The 12,465-nt window shown below is 44.9% G+C and overlaps 1 protein-coding gene across 5 annotated transcripts in view; it reads right to left on the bottom strand.

Annotated features, from left to right (window-relative positions):
• TGM3 (transglutaminase 3) overlaps nt 1-12,465 on the bottom strand; it is a 133,260-nt gene that overhangs the window by 17,415 nt on the left and 103,380 nt on the right. For all 5 annotated transcript variants that reach the window (XM_063803236.1, XM_063803237.1, XM_054674385.2 and 2 more), the window contains 3 exons: nt 10,633-10,761; nt 6,430-6,607; nt 6,190-6,325 (listed from right to left, as the gene is read on the bottom strand). In XM_063803236.1, the coding sequence (XP_063659306.1) occupies nt 6,190-6,325; nt 6,430-6,607; nt 10,633-10,761 (443 nt within the window). The remainder of the gene's footprint in view (nt 1-6,189; nt 6,326-6,429; nt 6,608-10,632; nt 10,762-12,465) is intronic.

Genomic DNA, 12,465 nt, shown 5'->3' with positions numbered 1-12,465 from the left:
CACTGTCATACCCCACTGGTGGGAGCTTAAATTGCTATGACCTTGTGGAAAGCAATTTGGCAATGAATATAAAAACTTTTAAAAATCTACATACTCACTGAGCCAGTAAGTCCACATCAGGGAATTTCTCCCATGGAAAAACTCACGTAAGTGCACATGATGTATATCTAAAGGTGTCCACCGAGGCATTGTTTGTAATAGCAAAAATGTTGGAGCAAAAGTTCATCAATAAGGGAATTGGCAGATAAATGGTGGCAGAGCCATGGAATGGGATATCAAACAGCTGTCAAAAAGGACAAGCAAAATCAATCTAGTACTTACATGGAGAGATGTCTAAGAGATATCATGAAATAAGAAAATCAGTATGACCAAACATCGTGTGTTCACACTCATAAGTCAAGGCTAAGCTATGAGAATGCAAAGGTATAAGAATGACGCAATGGACTTTGGGGACTCAGAGAGAAAAGGTGGGAAGGGGGTGAGGGATAAAAGACTACAAATTGGGTTCAGTGTATACTGCTCAGGAGATGGGTGCAACAAAATCTCACAAATTGCCACTAAAGAACTTATGTAACCGAATACCACCTGTTCCCCAAAAACCTATGGAAATAAAAAAGGAAAAAGAAAAAAACCTATGTGTATATATGTAGATGTATGATAAAGCCGTTCATTAAAAAATTATACATACAACATTGGAGAAAGTCTACAATAATTCTATTTTCTTAGATATCCACCATTAACAGTTTGGTGTATGTGTTATATATATAGTGCATACAAACTAAGTTTTATGTTACTTATTTCTATAATGTTTTTATTTTCTATCATGTGAATTACTCATTACTTCTATAATTAGAAAATATATGTAAGTTGGATGATCATAGCTAACACAGTGTTAACACAGACAGTTGAGTCCTGTGTTATTGCATATATTAACTTATTTAATCCTTACAACACCCTAAAAGACAGAAATAATTATTATTCCCCATTCAACAACTCTGGAAACTGAGGTTCAGGGAAGTTAAGTGACTTGAGAAGGTCTTACAGTGAGTAATTAAGCAGAGTGGGATTTGAATCCAGGCAGCTGGGGTTAAAAAAGGGAAACAGGTTAACAGTAGATTCCATTTTATGTAACCTGATTTTACATAGGTTCCATTCCATATAATAGAATATGATGCACTTATGATGTATTTGAAATGATCTTATTTTTGAAGATTTTTTAATGACATAGGGAGAATGCTTATGATATAATGTTTAGTAAAAAACACATGACTAAAACTAATGGTGAAGTGATTGGTTTCGAGGTGTGGGAAAAAGTGGGATGTATCTATTATATGCTCTGTCTTCTACTCATGCCTTGTAAAATGTATCATCCCAATTCTGTAAATAACAATAACTCATAGAGAAAAGATGAATGGAAAACTACCAAGTGTTGAAGATATGTGAATAAGATCAGAAATGATTTTTATTTCTTTATGTATTTTGAATTTTTTTATAATTATTTTTAAAAGGGCATCATAAAAATGATCTCCAGGATCCAGGGAGTCTTTTTGAACAGGCCTTCATGATCGGTTAGAACTCACCAAGGAGAAGGCAAGGGAAGGAATGTGGGAAGATGGTCCTAGGTGGGTGAAAGGGGCAAGGGAGGGATGAGAAAGTGAATGAGAACACCAAGTTTCACATTCAATTTGCTCCTGGCAGAGCACCCAAGGGGAAGGGCAGGCTGGTTAAAAAAAAAAAATTGATAAGTAGCTGTATTGTAATACTTGCTTGCAAGGCAGGAATTTAAGGCAGAGCAGATAACAACTGCATCCTGGTTCCTCCCTCATGCAAAAGCCAGCCCCTTCAGTTACACAGAAATATTTGGGATGTGCATCTTTCCAGTGCCCAGTGGCGCCATGTGGAAATTCCGGTGTGGGTTTCTGGTTGTGTGCCACACTGTCTCCCACCCCCCAACCTCGGGCTCCACTCCTTTCCTGAGGGTTTCAGGAGCATGAGCTCAGGAGAGGACAGGCTGCGGGCATCAGAACTATCCAAGGCATTTATTAAAAAGTGCAGATTTCCGCTGCTCTCATCTTTCCCCACACAAATTAATTCTCATGCAGTCTTTGACGTTTATAAAACACTGCTCTACAGACACCAACTGAGTTATGCTTACCTTTGAATTCACAGAGTTAGGAGACCTTGCCTAGAAAGTCGCCCCAAACCCCGCCCTTCTGTAGGTAACCTCCCATTTGTCCTCCCAAAGTTTGTTCAGATACTACCTCTGCCAAAAAAGCCTTTCCTGACACGCCAAGAGAGTGCCAACAATACCTCTGTGCTGTCTCTGAATCTTGCAAATAATTGATTTCATTGCTACTCCATAATTGCCAAGCTTTTAATGCAGCTGTAAACTCCTCTATTCAGTCTCTAAGGCCTAGTTATAAAACAAAACAAACAAACAAAAACCCTCCTCCAGCACAGTTCCTGCATCTTGTTCCTCTTGGTGCCCGGAGTCCAGTGCAGATGTGCATGGAATCATGTTTGCTGAATTGAGTTGTTTCTGGGCTGAAACCACTCTCTGTCACTTCCTCACTAAGGGCCTAGGAGCCAGTTCAGGATTAGTGGAAGCAGGTATTCAGAGGCAGAAGCCGTGGAGAGATTGCATGAGGAGCCAGGGGCTTGGCTGAGGTGTGGGTGCTGACAGCTGGAGGCACTGCCTGACTTCACCTCCCTGGCAGGGCTGGGCAGTCTCTAGGCACCTTCTACCTCAGAGTTCTGCAAAGTCTACAGGTAGAGTCAGATCTATGACTCTAGAAACTGGGGGATCAAGCCAAATGAATGAAGAAAACAAGCCAGAAAAGTCAAGATAACATTGGCTAAACTGTTCCAAATCATTCGGCTGCTGCTCGGTGGCTGAATAGGCTCCAGAGACTTCCTTTGCAGTGGCCCTGAAGGAGGACATCTCAAAGAAGCATCCCAAACTAAGCTCCCCTGAAAAGTGTCCTCACTCTGAAGAGAGTGAATACTCCGGAACTGCGTGCCTCTTAAGCCAAACCATTGGCATGAGCAGAGTGGCTTAGAAAAAAATTTACCCCACTGGCTGCTGTGAATCTGATTAAAAGAAAGGCCTAGAAAATGTCACTGAGGTCCCCTGATCTGGCCCTTTGTTTTACAAGTGGGAAATTGAGGTGTAGCAAAGGCAAGGAACTTACATAATGTTATGCGCTTAGAATGTCTACATGTCTCCAGGTGCTTACTCTTAGACAAGTTACTTCTCTCGGGGCCTTTGCTTTCTCATCCATGAAAAATAAATTGGGGATGAAAAGAACAATGCCTACGTCACTTGTGAAGACGAAATGTAAGCACTTATAACAGTACCTGGCACACAACAATTGCTCAACAAATTATTAGTTGCTGCTGTTACTATTACTAAGCACTTCTAATGCTTAATCTCCCTTGATTCTCACATTCTATTACTTTAGGCAAATCTGGGCACGGTTCTAAAGCTTTCAACACTTTTTGGTAACATACAAAGATTCATATCAGAGGTTTTCTGTCCAAACTCCGGTTGCCCTTATAAGAATAGCTTAGTAATTTCACTCCAGGCAGAAACTGGCTCTTGGTTTAGCTCTCCCCTGCATGGGATTCAAGGAGGAAGGAACAGCAGGGCTCCCTTGGGAGGGCTAGCTCCCTTATAGAAAGTGGAGTGGGCTGAAGCTCCTGAGAATTTAAACATTTAAGCTGGCAAAGGACTTAAGAAATCATCTAGTCCTAGACCAACCCTTATATTTCACATATGAAGAAACTTGGGACCAGGAGGATAAATTGCCTTGCACAAGCCTCACAGCAATTTGGTAGTAGGGCTGGAGCTAGTGCTTGGGACTCCCTGTCCTCATGCCCTCCAGGGCTGGCTCCCCCAACCATCAGCTGTAGGGAATGGTGTAGGGAGTAACTATCAGCTCCCTTGGCTTTCTGAGAAGGTTCAGAAAAGGGGAGAGGAAGGGAGGGGTGACAAGATCCTCAGGAACAGTCAGAGCTTCTGTGCCTGGCCCCCTCCCATGAGGCCACAGAAATGACCACGGAGCCACCCTGGAATGTCTCCATCAGCTCCTACTTGTCCCAAAGTTGATGTTAAGCTGATGTGGGGGGCAGTCTGAGTCACTAACCAGGAGACCTGGGTTCTAATTCTAAATTTAGCTTAAAAGCCTCACTTTCCTGTTTCCAGGACGCCTTCCTTGAGGATTTCCTCTGAGTTCCCGGTATCCCTGTCTGAATCACTTGCCTGGGCATCACACACCATGCTGTGTTGCTAATTAGCCTCTACTAGTGGCTTCCCCACCCCGTGTCTCCTAACAGCACCATAAAAATGCTTTCAGTGGAGGAACTGAGACTTAAGCTTTCCACGTCCCTGCAGTTCCTAATGTACAGGATCATCACAGAAAGGGTATGCCGAGGGGACCCCCAACTTGTCTCACCAACCGTCTCCTTTTGTAGAAGAAACTAAAGTTAGGAATGGCATAGCCCCAGTGATCAGAGCTGGTTGCGATGGGATTTTGGACACAAGAACAAAGAAAAGCCCAGGGAAAAGAAGACACTTATTCATGAGAAGTTGGAAAACAAAGTCTGGCCACAAGTAAGCAATATCATTAGAGAGAAAGTTATGTATGTGCAGATCAAGAAAGAAACTCCTTAAATAAGCTTTCTCTCCCCTAGTAAAACCCCAGAATCCATTGACTCTGGGGTGAGTTACATAAACCTCACTCTCCTTCAGAAGGGAAGGGATGCTTTTATTACTCAATTCGGTTGCTGGCATGGAGTTGTTATTTATTTGTTTTAACAGTGTTTTCCATTATTATCTATTTTCGTTTCATTTTATACCCTTAGTTACATTAAGCACATTTCAGATAAGTTAGATATACTTATTCTGGGAATGATAAGTAATACAAACATTTTATGTAGACTATCTCAAAATTGAACATCTGAAAATAAGATTATATCTGTCATACGATTATCTAGCCATATACATGCATGTGAGCAATTATGTGTGTGTGTAGCCTTTGAAATGGATTAAAACAATAGATAGATGGGTACTTTATATAGATACATAGATATCTCTGTGTATCTACAGATATAGACATCATTGCCAATTGCCATCTGGTAATAACTTGGTATATGATATAACCTTAAACAGTTGTAACAATGTCTATTTTTATCTATATAATATCTATCTATCTAGTGCTCTATGCAGTTACAGATATATGTCTACACATTTCCTACTTCCAGTGGCATCTATCATTAAATTACGTGTGTGTGTGTATTGATAGTGTGCACATGGCATACTTATGGTTAGGAATATAAATGCCCAAATATATATAAAACATTTTGGCCGGGTGCAGTGGCTTACACCTGTAATCCCAGCACTTTGGGAAGCTGAGGCAGGTGGATGGCCTGAGGTCAGGAGTTCAAGACCAGCCTGACCAACATGGTGAAAGCCCGTCTCTACTAAAATACAAAAATTAGCCGGGCATGGTGGTGCATGCCTGTAATCTCAGCTACTTGGGAGGCTGAGGCAGGAGAATCACTTGAACCTGGGAGCCTGAGGTTGCAGTGAGCCAAGATTGTGCCATTGCACTCCAGCCTGGGCAACAAGAATGAAACTCCATCTCAAAAAAAATAATTGTCTTAATCCAGAATCCAGAATAAACTCTGAACTTTTGATGTCAACCAAGGTATACAATAGGTGTATATATATATATATGATATATATATATATGCTAAGAGAAGATGTGTTGCTTTTCTTATTCTCTTTAAGAAAGTTTGTAAGTCATATGGATTACCTGAAATGAAACAAATGTATATTTCTTGCTGGAAAAGCGATAGTTTCAACTTGTATATTCTATAGTAGTATAAGGGCCAATGGATCCCATAAATTCAGAGTGAATTTAGGAGCCCTGTCTTTCACTGGGATCAGATCCTTTGTCTGACGGCAGCAAGATAGACCAGACTAGCAGACCGCAGAGCACCGAGAAGAGGTGTCTTGGGTGCTGCTAAGTGTGTAATCAGCATTGCCAGCAGTTCCATTCTACACCCTGTGATGACATGTTACTTGCCTTGCAACACCTGTTTGGACCTGGGTCCCAGAAGGATGGTGAGAGCGAGAAGCCACTCAAATGTGGTGCTCGAAGTTCAGGGAAAAGGTGAGATACTTACCATACGCTATCACTACCCTTGTCCAGGGGGTTTCCCATGGGGTCGTAGTACACATCCACACTGAGATTTCGGTCTGTGTCATGAGCTGAGTTGAAGTTGGTGATCACCCGGGAAGGAATCCCCAAAGACCGCAGCGCTGCAAGTCAGGGTGGGCGTGAGGACTCAGGTGGTGGAGATGGTACCTTGGCATAGCCCACTGGCACCCAATGACCCAGCCAAGGCACACCACACCCAAGGTACCTGTGTTGAGGGTCCCAGCAAAGACCCAGCACTGGCCATATCGGACTGGGCTGAAGCCAGATTTTTTCCAAGTTTTGAGGATCTCCACACTGCCGTTCCAGTTCCTTGGGTCCCGGCCACCGGTGTAAGTGCCGCTCCAATTCCCAGCAAGCACACCATTGTCATCATTGCTATTGATCTGGGCAGAAACCCCCCCCCCAAATGAGTCAGCACTAATGCCTTTCCTAGGGAGACTGACATGCAGAATTCAGAGGACAAGGTGGGGAGATGAGGAAGGAAGCCAAAGGCCGTGATTGAACTTTTCTTTGTCTTTCTAGGTGACTTGGGGATGATCATTGTAACACTTAACCCTTAGGGGTATGGAGTGGTTTACGAGTTTAGAGGTGCTTTCCCAAACAGGCCATGTTTGATTGTCCTTGATCCATACATCATTCCTGTGCAGCAGCCTGACATGGGAAACAGACAGCACAGCTTGTGCTGTGGCAAGGCAGGGCACAACTCCAGCTTGCAGAGGACTTCTGGCAGGTAAGAATCCACAGGCTATCACTGCTGTCACAGTCTGCCTGGGAGTCCATGGTTTGAAACTCTTTTTTGGTGTATGGTCTTGCAAAAAGATCACTTTATTTATTTATTTTTATTTTTATTTTATTTATTTATTATTATTATTATTTTCTGATACAGAGTCTCTCTCTGTCGCCCAGGCTGGAGTGCAGTGGCGTGATCTTGGCTCACTGCAAGCTTTGCCTCCTGGATTCAAGCAATTCTCCTGGCTCAGCCTCCTGAGTAACCGGTGTTATGCGTGCCACCATGCCCGGCTAGCTTTTGTATTTTTAATAGAGACGGGGTTTCACCATGTTGCTTAGGCTGACCTCAAGTGATCTGCCCACATCAGCTCCCAAAGTGCTGGGATTACAGGTGTGAGCCACCACACCCGGCCAAAAAGATCACTTTAGAACTTCAGCAACTAACTTCCTCTTGGAAAGAATAAAGATAGAGTATTCCTTTTCTTTCATTCATTCAGCTATTTGTTCATTTGTTAGTTTACTCATTCATTTATTCAATTTAAGGTGAGGTTCTAATCTAAGTGACACAACCAAGAGGCAGCCTGGAAAGATCACTGGACTAGAAATTGAGACCTGAGTTCCATTGTCTTTTAGGGACACACTTGGAAATATTTACAGGTGAAATTATGACAAATGTGTAATGTCTAAGATTTATCAAATCATCTGTGAAAGAGAGGGTCGCAGATGAAATGACACCAGCCTTGAAGAGGTAATTGCTGAAGCTTGTGATGCAGACACAGGAGTTCATTATGCTTTTCTCTCTACTTTTATGTAGGTCTGAACTTTTCCATAATAAAAGTTAAAAGAGAGAAGGAGACACTGAGGTTACAAGCCCCACCTTGCCACTTGCCAGCTTGATGATTGCACAAAGGTCTGTTCACCTCTCTAGGCCTTAGTTCTTCACCTTCCAATAGGGAAGGGAATTTTCAAGGGAAAGTTAGGACAAAGGCACTCTGAGGTGTCTTTTGTAGTCAAGGGTCAGGGTTTATGAAACTTTGGCTGTCGTTTATCTGAACTGTGCAATGAGAGGCTGGACCAGGATCTCTGAGGGCTCCTCCAGCCTGTGTGTCCTACCCCTTCTCCTTGGAGTGCCTGTAAGTGGCAAGGCCTATGAGAATGGACAGTCTGGACACAGAGGGATCCTTGCCCAGGACAGGCCATGCCCAGCCTTGCCAGCCCCTCAGTGCAGTAGTGAGCTCTGCACCCCTTCCAGGAGGTCCTGGGCTGTCATGGCAGAGTCAGGCAAGACAGGGCCTCCTTAGAGATGGAAGGTTGCGCAGCCCTTCCCCATCTCCTGAGTCACTGGTGCTCCAGCCTCCAAAGTGGCTATCAGCACGGTCATCTCTGGCTGAAAGCTGAGCACTTCAAAGCTCCGCACAGGCCATAATTAGTTCATGGCCCAGCCCAGCTGGGAGGTCTGAATGGAGCATCTGGGAGGTGCAGCTGAGGAAATTGGCTCCACGATAAAGTGGTTTGGCCCTGGGGTGTGAGTGAGTCAGCAGCTGCAGGAGCCACTGGCCTCACCCACTCTCTCCTAGGCCAAAGAGGCTCAGCTTTCTAAGTCACCAGGGCTTTAATCCCACCTCTTCCAGGCCATTTGGTTTCAAGATTCTGCTCCAGGCTCACTTCCTCTCCATACTCTCCCTCGGCTACTAAGTTCCCTGGGCCCACCTTACTCCTTTCTTGCCAGGCTCAGTCTAAGACTCAGCTCTTTCCAAAAGCCCTCTCAGATGCACCCCGGATATTTATCATGCAGCTGAGAAGTTGTTCACATTTTTAACCAAGTAACTAGCTCGTTAGCATGGACATATCCAACTCAAAAGTCAAGAGATCAAGAAATGCCTAAACCATGAACCATAGAAATAAATAAATAAAGGTTACAGGATTTCTGGGTAATTACTTAGTTTAAGAGGGTTAAAGTAAGGAATTCACTTTGACTTTTCGCCTTTTTTTTTGGAGACAGGCTCTTGCTGTGTCACCCAGGCTGAAGTGCAGTGGCGCAATCACAGATCACTGCAGCCTGCAACTAACGGACTCATGCAATTCTCCCAGCTCAGCCTCCCAAGTAGCTGGGACTACAGGCATGTGTCACGATGCCTGGCTCCTGTGTGTGTGTGTGTGTGTGTGTGTGTGTGTGTGTGTAGATGAGGTCTCACTATGTTGTCCAGGCTGGTCTCAAACTCCTGGGCTCAAGTGATTCTCTGCCTCAGCCTCCCAAAGTCTTGGGATTACAGGTGTGAACCACTGTACCCGATCACGACTTTTTGCTTTTTAACTTACAACTTTTGAGCAGGTTGATCTAGGTTTAGATATTCTGGATGAATATTTTTGGAAACAGGGTCTTGCTCTATAACCCAGGCCTGAGTGCAGTGGTGCCATCATAGCTGACTGTAACCTCAAGCTCCTGGGTTCAAGTAATCCCCCTGCCTCAGCCTCCCAAGTAGCTGGGAATACAGGTATGTACCACCATGCTTGGCTAATTTTTGTTTGTTTGTTTGAGATAGGGTCTTACTCTGTCACCCAGGCTGGAGCGCAGTGGCATGATCTTGGCTCACCACAATCTCCACCTCCTGGGCTCAAGTGATCCTTCCACCTCAGTCTCCCAAGTAGCTGGGACTACAGTCCCATGCTACCATGCCCTGCTAATTTTTTTTGTTGTTGTTGTAGAGACAGGGTTTTGCCATGTTGTCCAGGCTAGTCTTGAACTCCTGGGCTCAAGTCATCTACCCACCAAAGTGCTGGGATTACAGGTGTGAGCCACCGTGTCTGCCTATGCCTGGCTAGTTTTTTTTTTTTAATTTCTGTAGAGACGAGGTCTCACTACGTTACCCAAGCTGGTGGCAAACTCCTGGGCTCAAGCCATCTTCCCACCTCCATCTCCCAAAGCACTGGGATGAGAGGCGTGAGCCACCACACCCAGACTGGATGGAGACATTCTCTACACAATGAGTGCAGAGCCATAGATGCCTTCTAGGGGATCTAGCTTGTGTGTGTGTGTGTCTGAGAGAGAGAGAGTGTGTGTGATTGTGTGAGTGTGTGTGTGTTTGTGTGTGTTGTAGGGGCACAGGCCTTTTCCATGGAGGCCTTGTTCTGGTCTGACTTGAACGCCGTGTGCCTTGAGCAAGCCACTTCAGCTCTCCAAGCTTGTTTCCCCATCTAGATTATGAATGAGGCAGCCTACCATCTGACACTCTGGGCTGTGCTCTGGGCTGTGGAAGAGATGAGTTAGGCAAAGGAGGTCACCACCTCCAGCTCAATCAGGGTCTCGCTTCCTTTCCCAGGAGGCCCAGTGATGGAGCAGAGCCTTAGCTTTGCATTCTCCCATCCTTGGCAGGCACTCAAAGAGCAAGCTCCCTTTTCCTCTGAGAAAGGCTTCATGATGTAGTGGAAAGGGCTTTGAAGCCGGCTGGACCTGGGTCTGGCTCTGCTTCTGCCACATACTCACTGTGTGCCTCAGGCAAGCCCTGCAACTTAGAGGGGCCTTGTGCTCCAAGTTAGTAAAATGTGGATGGTTCTAACCACCAGCTGTAATTGGTGAGGCTTTAATGAGATGACATATATAAAGAGCGTGCGTGCCTAGCCCATAGGTGGTGTTCAATATATGATGACAACTAGTTGTGATCGTTTTCCTGTTACTCACCATGGCACTCAGCACCCGGCCAACGTATTTGGGGTCATTTCTGCGGGCCACATCAGTAGCAGCGTCACGGCGGAAATTCAGACTCCTATCCAAGATTGAGAGGCAGATGCTGAGAATGTCTTCTTCAAACTGTTCAGAACGAGACCATACATTACAATTAAAGAAATGACAAGGAGAGTTGGCTCAAGAAGGGAACTGCACTGGCAAGAACCACAGGAACTATCAGATCCTTTGACTCTGTGGCCTCTGGAACTGAGAGCTACTGAGGACAGCCACCATGCCCAGCCCTCAACCCCGCAAACTCATCCAGAGCACTCACTACACACAAGACCCTGTGTATTTCCTCAAAGGCAGCTTTTGAAACAACAACAACAAAAAAGAGACAGAAAAGGATAATCAATAAAAAATTATTAAAAAGAAAAAAGCATAAGACCTTGTGCAAACTCTCTTAAAGTGAATGCATGGGAGGTGGCTTGGTCTAGCCGGCGCCCCGGCTGCCACAAACCACAGGAGCAAGCTGTTTAGCCTGTCTGGCCTCGATTTCTCCATCTGTATAATTAGGCCAAACTCATCTCAGAGTTTCCTTCTAGCTCTGCCTCCCATCCTTTTTTTTTTTTTTGAGACGGAGTCTTGCTCTGTCACCCAGGCTGGAGTGCAGTGGTATGATCTCGGCTCATCGTGACCTCCACCTCCTGGGAAGTAATTCTCCTGCCTCAGCCTCCCAAGTAGCTGGGATTACAGGCCCGTGCCACCACACCTGGCCAATTTTTGTATTTTTAGTAGAGACAGGGTTTTGCCATATAGGCCAGGCTGGTCTCGAATTCCTGACCTCAGGTGATCCACCCGCCTCAGCCTCCCAAAGTGCTGGGATTACAGGCGTGAGCCACTGCACCTGGCCTGCCTGCAATCTTGAGCATGTTATTGAGACTCCTGGAGAACTAGTTATAAAAATAAAATCTCTTGCTAAAGTATATGTATTTGAAGTGATTTTCACAAAATAAGACTTAATTGAAGTCATTGCTTCTCAAACTGAGAAGGCCGAGCTCCTCTTGCCTTAGGTCTTTGCATTTGCTTTTCCTTCTGCCTGATGCTCTTTCCCAAGATCTCTGTCTGGTGCCCTCATCTCCTTCAGGTTCCTGATCAAAGGCTCCTTTCTAAGTGAGGCCCTCCCTAACCATGCCATAAAAAAAAAAATAGCCTCTCTTCCACTCCTAGGTGCACTCTATGTCCTATCCTTCTCTTTTTTCTTCCTCCCAACTTGCTCCAGTTGACTACAGACAGGGTCTGTAGATGGTCCAAGCACACATCTTTCTGATATCCAAGGCACCCCGCCCGAGGTGCTTTATTCTAATGCCTTTGTCTGGCGGATAAACTAAAAGGTGGAGGGCATCCTTGAAAGTTTTCTAAACTGACCAAATCTGAGAACTCTGTAGACTCAAATGGGGATCGCTGTAATAAAGGACCAAAAGGGTGTGGCTTGGAAAGGCTGAGTGGGCACACTAAGGAAGTGTCATCGCATTGTTACATGGAATGAAAAACAGAAGCTACATTACTGTCCCCAGTGTCTCTAGGGGGCCTTATATTTATTTGTGCATCCTGGCACCAATACTACTTCATCGCATCAATTGAGTTATGTGTGTGTTCTGTCTTGCCCACTAGATTGCGACCCCCTCAAAGATGGATCTGTTTTATTCATCTCCTTTATTCTTAGTGTGGATCCCAGGGTCTGACGCATAATAGGTGGCCAATGAAAGTCTTCTGAATACATGAACAAATAGAAGGGCAGGCAGATGGACAGATGTGGGACTTCCCATTGATCTGTGGGGCAAGCTG

The sequence above is a fragment of the Pan troglodytes genome, chromosome 21, assembly GCF_028858775.2.
Source record: "Pan troglodytes isolate AG18354 chromosome 21, NHGRI_mPanTro3-v2.0_pri, whole genome shotgun sequence".
Taxonomy (NCBI): Eukaryota; Metazoa; Chordata; class Mammalia; order Primates; family Hominidae; genus Pan; species Pan troglodytes.
Note: the sequence above shows the minus strand (reverse complement) of the source record. Positions and strands in the feature narration are given on the sequence as shown.